The 19,468-nt window shown below is 39.3% G+C and overlaps 1 protein-coding gene across 2 annotated transcripts in view; it reads right to left on the bottom strand.

The window, feature by feature from the left end:
• Window positions 1–19,468, bottom strand: part of LOC124884507 (NADPH oxidase 4) — a 31,160-nt gene that overhangs the window by 8,280 nt on the left and 3,412 nt on the right. For both annotated transcript variants that reach the window (XM_047392448.1, XM_047392449.1), the window contains exons 3-12: window positions 17,095–17,205; window positions 16,833–16,917; window positions 15,152–15,249; window positions 13,099–13,126; window positions 11,941–12,013; window positions 10,061–10,141; window positions 7,895–8,051; window positions 4,624–4,788; window positions 3,140–3,202; window positions 442–499 (exon numbers count right to left, since the gene is read on the bottom strand). In XM_047392448.1, coding sequence (XP_047248404.1) covers window positions 442–499; window positions 3,140–3,202; window positions 4,624–4,788; window positions 7,895–8,051; window positions 10,061–10,141; window positions 11,941–12,013; window positions 13,099–13,126; window positions 15,152–15,249; window positions 16,833–16,917; window positions 17,095–17,205 — 919 coding nt within the window. The remainder of the gene's footprint in view (window positions 1–441; window positions 500–3,139; window positions 3,203–4,623; window positions 4,789–7,894; window positions 8,052–10,060; window positions 10,142–11,940; window positions 12,014–13,098; window positions 13,127–15,151; window positions 15,250–16,832; window positions 16,918–17,094; window positions 17,206–19,468) is intronic.

The raw sequence follows: 19,468 nt of genomic DNA, 5'->3' as shown, positions 1-19,468 counted from the left end.
ACAGCAAGTGCAGGCAAATGCACATTCTCCCTGCGGCCATAGCTTCCTCTGAAACCCACCTCCTTAGGATCTGGCTGCAAAGCAGAGCTTCTCTTGATCCATATGAGTTTTAATTTTGTTCAAACTAGTTTAAAGCAGAAAATATATTAGGAGTCCCATTTTGAGATTTGTATTTTAGAAAAAAATATGTTTCCCTGTAACAACAATCCATTGTATGCATTTGTGACTGTGCGCCTAATCGAGTTTTCCAGCAGAACAATAAAACCAGGGGAACAATGCTGCGGTAAATGTAAGGTTCCTACATATCACACATTGATGTACATAAAATGCTTTTAAGAAATCTTCTTAGAAATGTATCCTCCCAAGAGAAAAGTGCAAATCCGTGGTTGTAACATTAACTAAGTTCTCTTTGGTGTGTGTGTGTGTTAATGTTGATAGTACCAGTCCAGTCTCCCACGACTCGCAGATGGATCCCGAAAGTCTCCTTCACTGTGGGGCACTGTTAGAAGTTAAAGAGTAAGTTACAATTATTCCCACAGTGTTGGTTGATGTTAAGTACAAAACAGCACACGCACACAAAGATGTACAGCTGCCATGTGAGATTTAAATGTGCACACAGTCCAAAAAAAAGGTATGCAGTACTGGGCTGCAACTCTTTTCATTAAATTTAACAGCGCGCACACTACCTCATTGTTGGCAGACTGTATTACCAGCCTCAGGGGTCAGTCTGCTCTATGTCACAGTGAGTCTCAAACACCATACAACACCAACACTAATACACATATTCATAACCACTGAGTCTTTCTACATTTGCCATTTTATAACCAAAACCTACTATGTATCTTAATGGGATTTTATGTGATCTGTCATCCTATTTAGAGATTCTTCTCTAATCTTGAAAGGAAAATAGCTCCAGCTAAGCCAGTTTTCAGTCCCTGCCACATATTCTTAATTGGACTTTGACTAGGCCAGTGAAACACATTAAGCTTTGATCCAAACCATTTTATTGCAGCTCTGGTTGTATGCTTAGGATTGGTGGCTTACTGGAAGGCGAACCTTCACCCAAATATCAACTCTTGTGTGGCCTAATTTTATTCTAGCCCTGTGATGTACAGGGGTTGGACAATGAAACTGAAACACCTGTCATTTTAGTGTGGGAGGTTTCGTGGCTAAATTGGACCAGCCTGGTAGCCAGTCTTCATTGATTGCACATTGCACCAGTAAGAGCAGAGTGTGAAGGTTCAATTAGCAGGGTAAGAGCACAGTTTTGCTCAAAATATTGAAATGCACACAACATTATGGGTGACGTACCAGAGTTCAAAAGAGGACAAATTGTTGGTGCACGTCTTGCTGGCGCATCTGTGACCAAGACAGCAAGTCTTTGTGATGTATCAAGAGCCACGGTATCCAGGATAATGTCAGCATACCACTAAGAAGGACGAACCACATCCAACAGGATTAACTGTGGACGCAAGAGGAAGCTGTCTGAAAGGGATGTTCGGGTGCTAACCCGGATTGTATCCAAAAAACATAAAACCACGGCTGCCCAAATCACGGCAGAATTAAATGTGCACCTCAACTCTCCTGTTTCCACCAGAACTGTCCGTCGGGAGCTCCACAGGGTCAATATACACGGCCGGGCTGCTATAGCCAAACCTTTGGTCACTCATGCCAATGCCAAACGTCGGTTTCAATGGTGCAAGGAGCGCAAATCTTGGGCTGTGGACAATGTGAAACATGTATTGTTCTCTGATGAGTCCACCTTTACTGTTTTCCCCACATCCGGGAGAGTTATGGTGTGGAGAAGCCCCAAAGAAGCGTACCACCCAGACTGTTGCATGCCCAGAGTGAAGCATGGGGGTGGATCAGTGATGGTTTGGGCTGCCATATCATGGCATTCTCTTGGCCCAATACTAGTGCTAGATGGGCGCGTCACTGCCAAGGACCGAACCATTCTTGAGGACCATGTGGATCCAATGGTTCAAACATTGTATCCTGAAGGCGGTGCCGTGTATCAGGATGACAATGCACCAATACACACAGCAAGACTGGTGAAAGATTGGTTTGATGAACATGAAAGTGAAGTTGAACATCTCCCATGGCCTGCACAGTCACCAGATCTAAATATTATTGAGCCACTTTGGGGTGTTTTGGAGGAGCGAGTCAGGAAACGTTTTCCTCCACCAGTATCATGTAGTGACCTGGCCACTATCCTGCAAGAAGAATGGCTTAAAATCCCTCTGACCACTGTGCAGGACTTGTATATGTCATTCCCAAGATGAATTGACACTATATTGGCCGCAAAAGGAGGCCCTACACCATACTAATAAATTATTGTGGTCTAAAACCAGGTGTTTCAGTTTCATTGTCCAACCCCAGTATTTACCTCTATCCGTCTTACCATTTATTCTGACCAGCTTTGCTGTCCCTGATGAAGAATGTCATTCCTACACGCTGTGGGGATGACACTGCTACAACTATGTTTCCCTGTAGGAATGGTGTGTTTAGAGCAATGTACAGTGTCTCCTCTGAGCTTAGTATGTGTGTAGCTCCTCCAGAGTTACCCTGGGTCTCTGGCTGCTTATCTAAGTATTACCCTCCTTGACTGGCCATGTTTTGGTAGGTTTGCAGCTGTGCCTTACTAATTTAGTTTTGAGATCGTTGTTTAAACAGTCTTCCATCTAGTCTTGGTCTATCAAATAAAATCTCACTAAAATACTTGCAAGTTTATTGTTATAATGGGACAAAATATAAAAATGTTCATGAATACTTTTAGTAGGCACTGTAAGTATAAACACAACAATCATCAAGTCTCTCAGTATGTGTGTATCAGTGTGTTTATAAGCAAAAAGCTATGCCTTTATCCTATACTTATGCAATGTTTTTCTTGAGCAATGTGAGGCAAATCTGAAACATCAATAAACACAGTGAAACATAATATCCCTGAACAACTCTGCTGCCAATCTAGTCACAGCCACATAAGGCAGGCGGGACCCTGGCTAAGACCAAAGGTGCTTGTTCTTTGTGAAGAAACGGAAAGATTAGGTACCTGCGAAAACAAGCGTGTGTTTATGCAGACATGTCTGTGGGCTGCTGTTCAGTCACGAGTGAGGAATGCATCAGGGTTAGGTGGTCTTACCTTTGTCAATGTGAAGGGGTGGTTCTCAAATGAAGACACACTTGGACAGTTAAGGACAATATACTGGGAAAAAGATAAGGACATGACAGGATGAGGGAACAGGTTAAATGTAAAATCCAAGATGGGGCATGTAGAGATAATGGATAAGACACATTACAGTAACAACCAATGTTATAATAGTTTTGCATTTTTCCTTATAGTTTATTTCGTTGACTTGTTTTCTCGTTTTAGAGTGGATTTGCTAGTTTTTATCTGTTATTTTTTTATTAATGCCTAGTTTTATTGTTGTTTTCATTTGTTCTTGTACATTTTAAAATATTTTCATACTTCATTTTTAGGTGCAGGATTCAAAAAGGTATGCAATTAAGCATATATGTAAGACTCAACACAAGACATCATTTTCAACAGTCCACAAGACAGCAGCTTTAACTGCAAAATGTGTGTAATACTGCAGCTGCTGAAAATGCTTCATAGACTAAGGACTAATGTGATTATAATATTAAATAATGTAATACTACACAATATAATGTAAAATTAATCCCAATCACATATTTGTGTGGACATCCCAGCATCAATAAAACATATTTATCAATGCATCTTTCTTCTTGAGGTGTTCCTGTGTATTAACTGGCCAGCAGCTCGGTAGATGGTGAAAACTCTACATTATGGTTGCTTCTTTTCTGGTGCTACCTGGCCACAATGTGACTCCTCTTTCAGGGGAGCTCCTCAGAGAGGCTAGCTTGTCATGGTACTTGTAATTAGCCCTCTTGTGCATACTTCTCAAATTAGATTTGTGGAGTTTTTTCCCCATTCCACATATTTGATCTCCCGTTTCTACTACAACACACTTGCTTTTATCAAACAAATCCCAAATTGCATTCTGGCACTTTCTCCCAACTTTTGCTGTCCTCATTTTGCGGGCCAGCGTGGCGAACGACACAGCCAGGGACTATGGGATACTGTTAATGATGGGATTTATGGCTCTTTGAAGGGACCCTTTGAAGGAAGTCTTCACGATCCGTTCACCTCTATAAGCCGTGCAAAAGAGCTGTTGAAAATGCGCATATTTCGAAGAGCAAGCTATTTTAGCCCTAATATAAATATAAATATATTTTTATTTAAAAGGCGCAAAATAGAACCACAGCATGTTAATGCAAAAAAAATATATATTTCTTTGTTTATGTATTTTGCATTATATATTTTGCATTAAGAGCATTTTAATGCTGTTTGTAATATAGAAACAAAGTAAAAAAAAACAAATATGACCAACTATACCATTAAATATAACTATTAAGGCAACGCACTAATTGTGAACAACAATTAATAGTAATAATTTATTGAATAAAGTGTGCAAACTTTTTGTTGCCCCACTCATTGTTTCATCCTCGAGCAACGAGCTCACTGTGACCGTTCTCCTTCTCTCTAGAAATACATCCGAGAAGCAATAAAAGGAAATGCTTAGTAATGACAACACGTCCTCTCACCTGTCCAGGTCGAGCTTTGAAGTTCTTCTTCAGCATGCGCAACTCAATGACATTACAAGGATGCCTGATGACGGCCACTATAGTAACGGGGGCACTACTTCGGGTGTAGCGGTAGAAACGTTCCACGCAGTAGAAACAGAGTGGACCGGACACCCAGAGCCAGGTCTATACACAAACACACACATAATAACAGTTCACTGCAGTCAAGCAAAAAGTTATTGATCGACTAAACTTGTAGTAAACATTATCGTTTCATTCATTTTTGATAACCCTGTTATAACCCTGCAACAGACTTATTATAAATGACATAAAGTAAGACTCTATGGAGTAGTTAGCAGCTATGAGTATCTTCCCTGCAGTACATAGCTGACATGTTCAGTATAACTGTCTTTGAGGATGTTTCATTTGTCACAGTGCTCTTCTTCAATTGTCTTATTAGTAGGGCTGCATATTAGAAAAACATGGCATTGCTATCTTCTTATATACTTCAATGTCAATATGGATTGTGATTAAGACACATTTGTCTCACCATTGTTTCTTTTCCATCACCACAAGGTTCCCACCATGCTCCTGAGCTTTCTGATCATCTTCACAAAGATCTGTATCAGGTGTGGGCGTAAAGTACAGCAAACGTCCAATTTATGTCACCTCACATATTACAGCCAACTAAATACTGCATCCGGGTTCTCTATTGTGATTGCAGCATCACACACTGTGATATTGTCATGATGACTGTGGCTAAATATATCCTGCAACACAGAAAGACATTTCTGAACGAATAGGCTGTTCCCAGAGTGCTGTATCAAGGCACCTCAGTGGGAAGTCTGTGGGAAGGAAAAAGTGTGGCAGAAAACGCTGCACAACGAGAAGAGGTGACCAGACCCTGAGGAAGATTGTGGAGAAGGGCCGATTTCAGACCTTGGGGGACCTGCAGAAGCAGTGGACTGACTCTGGAGTAGAAACATCCAGAGCCACCGTGCACAGGCGTGTGCAGGAAATGGGCTACAGGTGCCGCATTCCCCAGGTCAAGCCACTTTTGAACCAGAAACAGCGGCAGAAGCGCCTGACCTGGGCTACAGAGAAGCAGCACTGGACTGTTGCTCAGTGGTCCAAAGTACTTTTTTCGGATGAAAGCAAATTCTGCATGTCATTCGGAAATCAAGGTGCCAGAGTCTGGAGGAAAACTGGGGAGAAGGAAATGCCAAAATGCCAGAAGTCCAGTGTCAAGTATCCACAGTCAGTGATGGTCTGGGGTGCTGTGTCAGCTGCTGGTGTTGGTCCACTGTGTTTTATCAAGGGCAGGGTCAATGCAGCTAGCTATCAGGAGATTTTGGAGCACTTCATGCTTCCATCTGCTGAAAAGCTTTATGGAGATGAAGATTTCATTTTTCAGCACGACCTGGCACCTGCTCACAGTGCCAAAACCACTGGTAAATGGTTTACTGACCATGGTATCACTGTGCTCAATTGAACTGCCAACTCTCCTGACCTGAACCCCATAGAGAATCTGTGGGATATTGTGAAGAGAACGTTGAGAGACTCAAGACCCAACACTCTGGATGAGCTAAAGGCCGCTATCGAAGCATCCTGGGCCTCCATAAGACCTCAGCAGTGCCACAGGCAGATTGCCTCCATGCCACGCCACATTGAAGCAGTCATTTCTGCAAAAGGATTCCCGACCAAGTATTGAGTGCATAACTGTACATGATTATTTGAAGGTTGACGTTTTTTGTATTAAAGACACTTTTCTTTTATTGGTCGGATGAAATATGCTAATTTCGTGAGATAAGAATTTTGGGTTTTCATGAGCTGTATGCCAAAATCATCCGTATTAAGACAATAAAAGACCTGAAATATTTCAGTTAGTGTGCAATGAATCTAAAATATATGAATGTTAAATTTTCATCATGACATTATGGAAAATAATGAACTTTATCACAATATGCTAATATTTTGAGAAGGACCTGTATGTTACTATGGGAACGGGAGCTAGAAAATGCAGAGACTGGAAGAGAGAACTAAACTAAACTAGAGACAACTCTAGTGAAAAGAAACCTAAACATAAACTAACACAAATAGTAATTCTAGGAAGAACTAAATAGGGGCATGGGGAAAAGCTAAACTAATGGAAAAGAGACCTAAGGAAAACCCCTAACATAAAACACAAAACTAAATCCGGAAGAAACACTAACTAGACAAAGCAGGGACAGGAAGAACTATACTAAAGAGCTAGGCTTGGAAAGAACAACTAATCTTAAGGGGAAACAAGCAACTGGGTAAATAATAACAAAAAGGGGTCTTAGGCCAAAGGGAAACGGGGAACTAATAAACTAGAAGAATGCAGCAAGAACAAACAACCTAACAGTAAATAAGCACAGAACCTCTAACTGAGAAACTAAACTAGAAAACCCAAAGAAGCAAAGAGAACTGTTCTAATAATAATAATAATAATAACCAGAGGAGAAAACATTCTAAGTAATAAATAAATGAGAAAACAACCACCAAGGGAACTATGGGCGAGGGGAGAAAGAACTACTAAAACTAGGGGGCAGGAGAGAGAACAAAACTATCAGGATGACAGAAGGAATAAACAAACATAACTACTAAACCCAGAGGAATGGAAACAACTAACTGAAAAGTAAACAAATACAAAACTAAAACAAAGTCCAAAACGGCAGATTCTGACAAAAACGTGTCAAACTGTAAGAAAATAATGCCATATTTTTTTAGACAGTATGTGTAAATGTCTTGTTTTTAACTGCATAAAGCACTTTTATTTATAAAAGCAGCCCTCCAGTAAATAAAAGTACTACAAAGATGGGTATAAAAACAATACAGTCTTCTTCCTGACCATCTTTATTCATATTTAATGCATTTCAGCAGTCTTAGTCTTTTATTTCTGATCTCTTCTTATAATCAGCTTTTCCTTATTACAGGTGGACAATAAGGTTCCAACCAAAGTGGAAGTGGTCATGAAATAACTATTAAGTACCATTACAACATTTTTTTTTTCTGTTGAGGTACCATAACAGAGTAATTGCTCACAGCTTAAGTAAAGCCAGGGGATGACATTCAACTTTAGAGGGGGTTTTATTGAACCAGCACGTCGCCTAACAACCACAGGCAAACACGTAATCACACAAACACAGGTCTTGATGTATAGAGCCCCTTCCTCACACCTCTAATAAACGGGACCAACTCCCTCTGACACTCCCAAACACTCAGATCACAGGTGGAGCACTCAAATATTTACATACAAACAGTCACAGACCTGAGGGCTATGTGGTTCAAAGTGAGCATCCTCTCTACATCTGCCATCATCATCTTCTAGCTGGTCCAGATCAACATGTTGCTCCATGCTGCTTTGATTAGGCCTGAGGCAGCCAGGTGGGTGGGCCTCAATGTTGGTTTGATACTTCAGTGCTCCACTGGTGTAAAGCAAACAAGAATAAAGGTGATTTTGGGTTCATGGAAATATGGCAAATAGGCCGATGTATATTAAAAGTGAAAAAAAAGCTAATACAGTGCCTTCTTAAAGTATTCATATTGATAGCTTTTTGAGCTTTTTCACAATTTGTTATAAGCAGAAACATCAATGCAAAGTGATGCATCATGGTCAGTTTTCCAAATAATAATCTGAAAATCGTGATGTGCATTCACATTCAGTTCCTCCTAAAATACTTTGTAGACCCACAGTTGCGCGTTGGGGTAAGTCTTTACCAGATTTAGGTCTGAACTTTGACTGGCTATTCTAAAAAGAGAATATGTGGTCCATAAATTTGAGGTGTTTCCCTGCAGCCACACACTGACCTGAGTTATTAACAGGATTCTGTAGAACTTGATGGCATGCTGAGGCGATAACGCACTCGCTTAAATTTAAGTGCTGCTTGACCAGAAGACATATCCCAAACATGCAGGAGAATGGGCCCTGGGGGTCAGGGTTGAGGGCCACTGATCTAAACTATTACATTGTTGCTCTGGCTGTATGTTTAGGGTCATTGATCTGCCCCATTTTCAAGTCCATCAACTCTGTCTAGCATCCCTGTACCTGACAAAGAATAGCATTCCCACAGCATTGTGCTGCTGCCACCAGCATGTTTCAGTGTGGAGACGCTATGTTCAGAATCAGAATCAGAATCAGCTTTATTGCCAAGTTCGTACATACAAACAAGGAATTTGCCTCCGGTACACTTTGCTCTTTTGTTCTGTTTTTGCATTACAGAATATACAGATTTACAATTTACAATGTACAATATACACATATCTAATAAAAAAGGTGCATTTGCAACATCTGTATGCTGTTGTTCTGTACTCTATTGAATGTTCATCAGAGAAACAGCCTGGGGGAAAAAACTGTCTCTGTGGCGGCTTCACCGGCAACCATGTTGCGGGTGAAGCCATTTAAATGTCAGTCAAAAAGTTGCATTTTAATTTCAGGTTTTCAGAGTACCTTCTTCCGGGCTTGTGGTAAACTGCAAATGGGCCTCTTAGGACTCTCAACGATGGCTTTCTTCTTACAACGCTTTCAGAAAATACCAGATGTGTAATCTCCTGTCTGATCTGCAGCTCTTCTGCGCTGCCTGCCACTTTAGGTAGACCGCCATGTCTTGGCAGGTTTGCAGTTGTGCCATACTCTTTCAGTTTTCAGATGAAGGATTAAAGAGTTCACTGTGAGATGTTCGAATGTTGGGGTATTGTTTTATAGCATAACCCTCATTTAGACTTATCCAAAACCTTCCCCCTGACCTGTCTGTTGTGTTCCTTCCTGCTTGTTCACTAATGTTCTCTATAAAACCTCTGAGGCCTTTTAAGAATACCTGGCTTTATACTGAGATTAAATTACACACAAGTGGACTTTAGTTTCTCCATGATAACTTGTGAATGCAGGTGATAGCATGGGATTTTATTTATGATTACCAGAATAAAAGGGGGGTGAATACAACTGTACGCCACACTTATCATTTTTTATCAGAAATGCACTGAGGTTTGTGACTGTAACGGGATAATTTGAAAAAGGTTCAATTGGTATGAATACTTTTTCAAGGCACTTAATGAATGGGGAATAAAGAACAAATATTGGTTCCTGAAATATGTTTAGAAATGTGAAGAATGAAGAAGACAAGTCACAAAACAAAAAAGTTTTTTAAAGTCCTTTTGGACTTTAAAAGAAAAACTCCACATGTAAAAGCAAACAAAATGCTAGCAAAGTGATATTTATTCCTGAAAAAGACAATAACAGATTCTGAATAAAGAGAGATTACACAAACCATATTGGGATTATCAGTTAGATTTAAGTTGTTATAGACTGTCCGAAATATTTGTTGACATTGTTTTCTTCTGAAGCAGAAGAAAACAAACTGTTCCAGTGCAGAAAGAAAATCTCAAATGAGTGAAGAGGGGAAAACCTGCATAAAAACACTCATTCAGTGCTGCCTACCCAACCATGTGCACCATCAGGATGATGTAGAAGACAATGAAGAGGTTGTGTGTGTACCAGAAGATCTCATAGTTGGACACCCTGGAATAGACAAAGATACGAAGTAACAATATGCATGATTCGCTCAAAAGAAGCATAAATACATGAACAATCATCACTAAGTAGCATGGTGCAAGTAAAGTGGACAAAGCAAAATTAAAAAGGAGAAAAATTAACAGAGAGTTTAAGTTTTAGAAAAGAGGATGCTAGAAGACTATAAAAGAGGTCGTTTACACACAACATCCCACCATATCAACTGCAAACAGTTATAAAACCCCTAGCAGATCATCAACATGGATCTCTGATTTGTTGCTTTATTTATCTATTTTTTTTGTTTTGTAGGAGCATTCTCCTCTTCATTGACGTTGTGCTGAAAAAGACAATGATTTAATTAAACCCTTTCAAAAACCCAAAGTTATCTTAACACATTAATACAACTCTGCATCTTGTAAGGAGAAAAAAGCCCCAATCATCTATTTTTCAAGCAATTGGAAAAAGATTGAAAAAAATAACCTTGTAGCTATTTGCTATTACCAGTTTCAAACATTTATTAATTTTTTAGGACTATTAATTATTTATAGTCATCATTAAGAATTGCAGGTTGATACATTTTCCAAAGACTAAGGTCAACTTTGACAAAGCCTTCTCCAAGAAACAGAAGACCTTTTAAAATCACACATATATCTGCAAATAAATGGGAGAATAATAGAGGTTTATCCAAGCTGATTTTTCCTCTGACTGTTTTGTTAATATAAACAAAAATATAATAGTCGCATTTTTAAACAACAACCTTAAGGATTTGTGTGGTAGGACAATGTAAGTAAATGGTCTTCACTATTACAGGGCTTATTCTGCGCTATGTTTACTGAACCAGAAAGGTTAAAGGTCCCAGGTTCGGCCATTGAAATAAACCCACCAGAGCTGGTTGGGCTTTTCTGTCAGCATAACATAGAGACTGAAACTCTGAAAAGTTGTTTCATAAAAACTGTAGAGTACTCCAGTAGATCAGGATGTATGCTGATATGACGATATCAATGTGACTCATTGTTTGGGTTTCCCTCCAGTCTACAGCGGCCATCATCCTAACACTCCAACCACTTTGCCAAACTCTTATCTAAAAAAGCCTTATGTGGTCTGAAAAAACCTCTTATTGTCTGCTCACTTACTGAAATGAGCAGGAAGCCACACAAAAACACATGTACAGACTCCACACACAAAGGGTGACCCACAGTGACCTGAGTAATGACAGAGGGTAATGTCTGTCAGTGTGTCATTGTCTCCATCATCCATTGCAAGATTAGGCGCCAGGTCCAGCAGAAACACAACACAACACAAGGCAAACATAACAAAGACAGGAAAAAGCATACAAATAAAATAAAACTGATTTGCATTTTTAGAGATGCACTGAAAAATTGGATTTTAATTTGAATCATGTCTTTTTATTTTTGTCTGGCCCTGCCTGGGAAGTCTAGGGAAGCACAAAGGTGTAGTCCCTGGTTCACACTGACTCTTTCATCCGTGTGTTTTGCTCTCTGTTGCAAACGGAAGCCATTCTAGTCAATGCGGTAATTCACACTGGCTCCTGGCTGCGGTATGATGGAGAGATCTCCTCCGTCATTCGTCAGAGATGCAGATTGAGTCTATTTTTGGTTAATCAAAAACCTTCCAAATAATCTTTGATCAGTAAATCCCTAATAGTTTTTCACAGGATTAAAGAAATAACTCAGCTCGGCATTCCAAAGACATCTCTTATGATAGCTGTTTGTGGTAATTTTCCCCTTCTTATTGTACATAAGCACCAACTCTGATAATTCTAGAAATTATGATTCAGTTCAGCATACCGAATGCAGTAGGAGGAGGAAATGAAGATCAGGAGGAGGATAAGGACCAGCAGGACTCCAGTGACTCCTGGGACTGAAGAGAACCATCATGTCAGAAGACAAAACAGACAATGTAAACATCCGGTCATCAGTCCCTCAGTCTCTGGTTGGTTTAGCTAGGGTCACATGCGCAGTATCTGATTACTAACATTGATCAAAATGTTACAGTAATACAGTAAAAAAGAGTTTGATTAGGTTGCAAATAGAATATCCCATTCCTATTTCCATTTACACACCACAGACCTTCTATCACATCAAGTCCACCAACAACATCGTAGTTGTATGTTTGGCCAAAGTCTAATTAGATCCCGAACCTTTTTTAGCTGATTCTGCTAAAGCCAGAGTTTGTAAAACACTGAACATTATTCCAACCTCTGACAGATTTAGGTTTAAAGTAATGCTTTAATTTTACCAAAACTTTCCTTTTGACCGGTAGTAATATTGCCATTTCGGAGAGAAACCGAAAAAGTCCCAACTAAACATTAGGGTGCTGGCAAGGAGGCCTTCCAACCTCGAGGCCTTGGAGTTCATCCCTAAAGGATTGTGAAAATAGTAGTGGAAACATGCAGAATTTGTTTGACTGCTGCATTGCCAATAAAGATTTATCCAGCGATTACTGAGGTTTTAAATAATTGTCTACAGCAGATTTTTATAAAATGTGGTTAAAAACAGATGTGTTTTTTCATAATGTTCTATTATCTTTTGAGAGAGGCCTATCTTAATTCCTGTCATTAACTAACTCAGCTGAATAAAAATAATTTTAAATCAAACTTTTTTTCAGGGGTAATAATAATTTTGGGTTTTAACTGTAAGCCTGGTACACCATAAAATGGGTTTAAATATGTCTGTGGGATTTGACTACATATTACATCTAACATGACTAAATTCAGGCTTAAGTTAGATGATGCTATTTTCATGTGTTCATGTTTGAACTTATGATATTGCCCTGCATGTAAAGGTACCCATCAGTATGTCAAAATAATATGATCTTCTTCAACTGCACCAAACAGTTTCTAAACAACCCAAAAATACAACAAAAACACAGAAACTAGGAAGAGAGAAACAAAGGCATCTGGACTTTATGCACCAAACTTTATAAGAATTAGCTGCTCTTCTTACTTGTTGTTAAAATGATGAGCTTTGGATCCTGGGAAAGGAAACAAAAAAGGAAGAGGTCTGTTGTCTTCATCATTCTATTATCAACATTAATGCTTGTGAGAGGCACCTTAAACTACAACAGATCAAGGTCAGCACTTTGAGGAAAAAACAGTCTTTATTCCAAAACTCAGTAGCAAAACTAACTTTCTGTCCTTGTGTCGAAGTTAAACTAATCAGACTTCATACATCAGGTTGGCTTTGAGAAACATGCAGCGACTAAATCAGAATAAAATGGAGGAGGAACCTTTAACTTACCAATTTCAATTTAACTTTATTTAATTATTTCAAATAAATGTATTTCCTAACAAAAGTATCCTTCTTTGCACCTTAATTTTTGTAAAATAAGAGGACAAGTTGTGTAAATTAGTGAATTTATCTTTTGTAGGGGTCCCATGTGTGAATGTTCTGTACAACAATTATGGCTGGGCTTCAGAAGTGGTCATACTGAAGCAATGTTGTCTTCAGACTTGGTGCAACAACATGTTTAAGTAGAGATTCACCGATGAGTTGGCTGGAGATCAGAATCATACGATTTACATCACATTGATGGAAGCTGTTGCTGAGTAAAGACGACTCAGCTAATTTCACTTTAGTGAGTTCAAAGGACTCACAAAAGGTCTAAGAAGTTTCTAGAAAAGAAAGCATTTTTCTTTCCTAACAGAAGCTTATCTGCTGTTTATTCAGGCTGCTACTTTTCAACAGGAGCTGAGACTCCAGCATTCAACATGGAGCTAAACATGGAGCTAAGTTGCTCTCTGTAAATCTTCTAAAGAGTCCTTTTGTGTCTGTCATGGAGCACTTGGGATTAGAAAATATTTAGGAGTGTTTTGAAAATCTCAGGATTTAGCTAGCTTTACAGGAAATATATGAAGAGACTGACGTTTGCATTAGAAATGCTAATATGAAGGGCCGTTTCCACGGGAGGAACCTTTTCAGGAGCCGGTGTAGTTTTTCAGGTATATTGTCTGTTAACATTAAATTAAATGACATGATTTCTTTATTTTTGTTTGCACACATGTTCAATACTAAAGTGTTTGCATTCAAATACATTAAAAATATCCACCATCCTTAGTGGAAATATTTAAATAAAGAAAGCACAGACTTCAGCATCTCCACAGAGACCAAGACTAACAATCTTATCAAAGTCTTTTAAAGTTATTTTAACTGGTAAGGTTAAAATATATTGTTAGCCTTATAGCATAATTGCCTATGTCATATTTAGCAAAAAACAAAAAAAGACAATTATGCTATGGGGCTAACGATAATACAACTGACCAGGATTGTTAATCATTTAATGTTAGGATGGAGCAGACATCCTGCAGCAGCTGGTTTGTCTCAGATCCAAATCTCAATGGAACTGTGATTAATTATGTCTTCAGATAGGTGATTACAATCCTGCCTGGATCTCTTCTTTTTCCTTTCTCTTGCAGTTGGAAGTCAGGATCTGCGCAGTCCATTCTACCTGTATATTTTCACGGGTTTGAGCAACAGTCTAGGATTAATGTTTTTTTTGGTCTTAGTTCTTTTAATCACATTTAGGATTCCACTATTGCAGTTAGAGGAGATCTGTGTCCCCAGATCGCTGCAGCACTCCTGCAGCAGGAGGACCTACTCAGTATCAGGGAGCGTAATCTACCTAATTCGGCCCAGTTTTCTGACCCCAGGGGGTTACCACAGAAAATACAGTGAAAAATCTTTTTCAAGTGGATGACAAAGTGTGGGGAAGTTAAGTTCAAGAGGAAAAACATTCAGCAACCAGAAGTGGAAAAATACCATAAGATGCTAAAGACAGTTAAAAATGTCACCTTCATAATATTGTGTTGATATTTTAAAAGACTAGTAAAACCTTTACAGCAAGATCTGTAACAATCTAACCCGTAACAGTATGTTACAGTCATTTCCTCTAAAACATTACATTGGACACAACTGGTTTTTTTTGTAGTTTTTAATGTACTTGACTGAATGTCAGAAATGCTGTTGCAAAGATCTGAGTTGTGTTGAAGTAACTCTTTACCTCTCCTCTATAGCGAGCCAAGTTGAGAGCAGGAAAGTCATCTGAGTAACTCGTGCTGAAGTTGACCATATTCACCATGTGGGCTGAAACGTGCACAACTGCAGAAGATGAGAAAACACACTTTAGTGAAAGGACAAAGTCACACATGGAATATTACTACCCTATTCCAGACTCAATTAAAGAACTGCCAGAGGTACAAACATTTCTTTATCCATTCTGCAAAAAGGCAGCACAGCTTAAATACACACTTCTTCCTGACATCACAGGCTAAGCACGCAGCCGTTCAACAGCTGATGGAATCAGAGGCTCTAATCATGACACACAAGGGCCCTTTTTTCTACCCCATATCCTCTCCCACTCCCACTGCCTTGCATCCCCTCCCTCTCTGCCTCTTTCTTCTCACAGTTTGTGTCTCTCTTCCATCCTGCTGCCTCTCTGTCCACTAAGAATACAGAGGTTTTGTGAATATTTTGATGATGACATCAATTGTGATTAACCTGCATTTCTCTGACTATATTCTTTTCCTTCATCACAAAGTCCACATTACTCTTTAGCATCACCACCACTAAGACTCTTCTTCTGATTCTTCTGATATATTGTGCAAATCTACTTTTAACTGTGGGATTGATATATTTGTTTATCAAATAAATCGTCTTTAAAATCATTCCATGATTGCATTTATTGATGCAATCATGGAATTGAAGACTTGTTTCAACTTTTGGTTGAATCCTATAAAATATCCTGGTTCATAAATCAAGCCCTGCATGCTACTAGTCTAGTCTAGTCACTCCACCCATCTGCTTGCTGAAATAGAATTAAGCCCGAGTAAGCCTTAAAATGCACCATCTACACGCATCTTTTTGAATTCACATTTCCAGCATAAAGCCTTTAAAGTGGGCAAGTGGGTTAGAAGATCTGCCTTCTTTATCAGTAAGACAGCAAAGAAAGGACATTTAAAACACTGCAGAGGCTACATGCTGGAGGATAGGATCTGATTCTGATTAAAATATTTCTTATATGAATCACCCTCTTTCAGGGAAGTGTAATACATCAACACATGGTGGATGCGAGAATGAAATGTGTTCATCTCGGAGTAATTATATTTACTCCACAATTAAAATGTTTTTGACTTGTTTTTAGTTCCTAATTCAGGGTTTGAGTTTTTAATATAGCAATGTAGATGGTTTTTATCAAACACAAGAATAAAAATCCAGCAGTTTGTGTCACATCCGTTATAAAAAACGTTTGCATCCTTCCTGCATAACAATCATTTTCCATAATCAACTAGTCTTTAATCAACAGATGTTTAAACAAAAGCAAGACAGCAGAGGAAAAGCTCACAACAGGCAGCTTTAGGTGCAAAATGCTGAATTTAGTTACTGTTTGTGCTTTTTTTCATGTGAGACTAAGATCTTACTAAGGATGCATCGGAAAAAAATAACAGGATGATTCAGAGGAAATAGTCTGTAAACTTGAACCCTGGTGGATACACAGCTGTCTGAGGTTCCCACGATGTCATGAGAAGAGACACAAAACACAAACCTGGGCTGTTAAAACACATACAGCAAGGAGAAATACTCTCTCAGCTGGTGTAATAGGAATGCAAATCCACCATGGATCCATTTTTCCACGCTTTACACAAGACGAGAGCTCGCTGGCGTGATAAGAGGTGGGTTTTTACCTGAAAAGAGGCAGACAGCAACGCCACATGCAACATGAAAGGTCTTGCTCTTGTCCAGCAGCCTGCGCGTCTTTCTGCTCGATACCTGCATGAATGTGCAACACAGACAAAAATCACTGTGGATGGGGAAACAGAACTGTTCTACAATTATGTCCAGAACTAACCTTTGCCAGGAATTCTGTTGTGCTTTAGAAACCAAACGTCACTTGTTTTCTGCAAATTTGACTTTTTCAGAATCATTCACCTCCTGTGTGAGTCTTACCATGCGTACTCCTCGTATGAAGGTGAGCAGAGAGCGGCACATGGGCAGCAGCACCAAACTGCAGTTCAGGTTCAGCACAGAGGCAGACGCTCGGCTGATGCAAAGTCCGACCTGAGGAAGACACACACAAGCACACACTGTCAAACAGGCCCACTGATTTGGTTTATGTAATTAAGACCGGCTGAGACATGACTTCACCACGGAGGTTTATAGCAAACCACCTTTGTCTTTCACAATGTGGAGGTCTGAGCCCACTGATAATTAGGATGTGACTCAGCTGAGACTATGCTGGTAAAAAAAAGTAGTTTCCTCAGGACTGAAACACAAGTAAGAGGTTTTAGTGGGGAACCCAAATTTGTCTTACAGAGACACAAGAATCACTGATATTGGAAGGGAAAAGAAGTCTTTAACATTTTTCGTAAAAGGAAAACTTGAATACTTGCAAAAGTTTTCACACCTCTTGAGATTTTCACATTTTGTTGCGTTACAACCACTAACTTCAATGTATTGTATTGGACTCTTGTTGTGTGTTATGTACCAACACCATGGGGTCCTTAATTTTGTGCAAGAAAAATTATACATGGTTTTCACCATTTTTTTCCAAATAGAAATCAGCATTTTGTCAGTTTTGTGCGCATATGTATTAGGCCTCTCACAGTCAATACTTTGATCTTTTCTGATTGGTCTCTACCAGTTTTGTTTGGCCTTTTTCTTCTCTGTAAAATAGCTTTTGTAAGCACAGATTTTGAAATCTTGCCACAAATTCTCAAATTGGATTTAGGTCTGGACTTCGACTAGGCAATTCTAACACATGATTTGATCTAAAACACCCCACTGTAGCTGTGGATCTCTGCAGCTCCTCCAGATCATCTTTTCTAACAAATCTCTGAGGCCTTCACAGCACAGTTGGATTTATCCACAATAAGAAAAAAAAACATTTTCTTCCAGTTTATAATTATGCTGTACTTTGTGTCGGTCTATAAAAAAAATCCAAATAAAACACACTGTGGTTCGTGATTTAACATTAGAAAATGTCAAGGGTTCAAGGGGTATAAATACTTTTGAAATGCACTGTACCTCCACCTATCAGGTCTAAGCATACAGATTTTACAATCACTCATCTGTTTTTTACCAGGTTAAGTGAGGTTCAACATCTCAGAACATGCCGAGACAACACATGACGAAATGCGGGGAAACACACCTGAAGTATTGTGTGAGCAAGACAGATAATCCAACTGAATAAATCTTAGTCTGCAGCTCAATAATCAAATTAAAGTCAGCAACGCTGGGTGCACTCTGGCATCTCATATACTCAGCATATTTCTTGGAAGCTTTGTGCTCTGCAGGTGCTGCCATGTCTGATTATCTCTGGCTTTACTGGGATGGAGGTGTGTAGAACAAAGAAAACTAGAAAGTGAGACTGGAACCTAGCTTGTGAAGATGTTCTGGTCTAAGAGATCCAGCAAAATCATGGTTTACTGAGAAATAAGACAAATGCACAACCAGAGCTGTAATCTGCATCCCATCAAGGACAAGTTCGATGGTCAAGAAAATGTCTAGTCAGACATGAGGGATCACAACTGTCTGTACAGCTGACCGTAGTGTTGAAATATAAGAATACTGTGGACAACAGACCACAGCTTGAACCTAAATATAATGTTAGGTTAACCTCAGCGCACCTCAGTCTGATCCTTTTATTCTTAAAAACTTTATCCACACACACACACACACACACTTCAGAGCCTTTTAAAAGAATAGCAGCTGACAGCAAAAACCACCAGACAGAGATCTGATACCCTCCTTTCTGACACCCCAAACACTCCTGCCAAGCAGGTGAAAAAGATAAGAGGCTATTTTAAGTATTAATGCTTTGGAAACACATTGCGCTCGTACTCATGTGCACATAAAGATAGACACATAAACTTAAGCCCTCCGGCAAGGCATTCAGTGGAACCAGCGGCATGCCCACACTTGCCCCTTAACTCCCCTTTTGCCTCCCACTGTACAGGCAATGCAATAGTTCACACACGCTGTTTGCTGCCATTTCTCATTGCTTCTTGTACCTCTGAGGGTACACACTTTGTTCTGTTAATTTACTGCCTATTCGGGTGCTTTGGAAGACGACATTTACAAATACAGTGTGTTTGCAGTCTTATTGTTATCAACATGTCCCTGGTATACGTTTCTAGGGAAGTTTTTGCAGAATATTATGAGTGCTAAGGTACGTTAAATGAAAATGCCTAATTAATTTCTTATTTTTTAAGTATTACACAGAATGAAAACAAGTCACATTTGCTACATACAAGATTTCCATCAAACTTCGATGTCCCAGCTTCCCCACAGCATTATATTGCCACCACTATGTTCTAACAGT

The sequence above is a fragment of the Girardinichthys multiradiatus genome, chromosome 18 (genome assembly GCF_021462225.1).
Source record: "Girardinichthys multiradiatus isolate DD_20200921_A chromosome 18, DD_fGirMul_XY1, whole genome shotgun sequence".
In the NCBI taxonomy this organism is placed as follows: Eukaryota; Metazoa; Chordata; class Actinopteri; order Cyprinodontiformes; family Goodeidae; genus Girardinichthys; species Girardinichthys multiradiatus.
The sequence above is the reverse complement of the archived record's forward strand: the minus strand, read 5'-3'. Positions and strand labels throughout refer to the sequence as shown.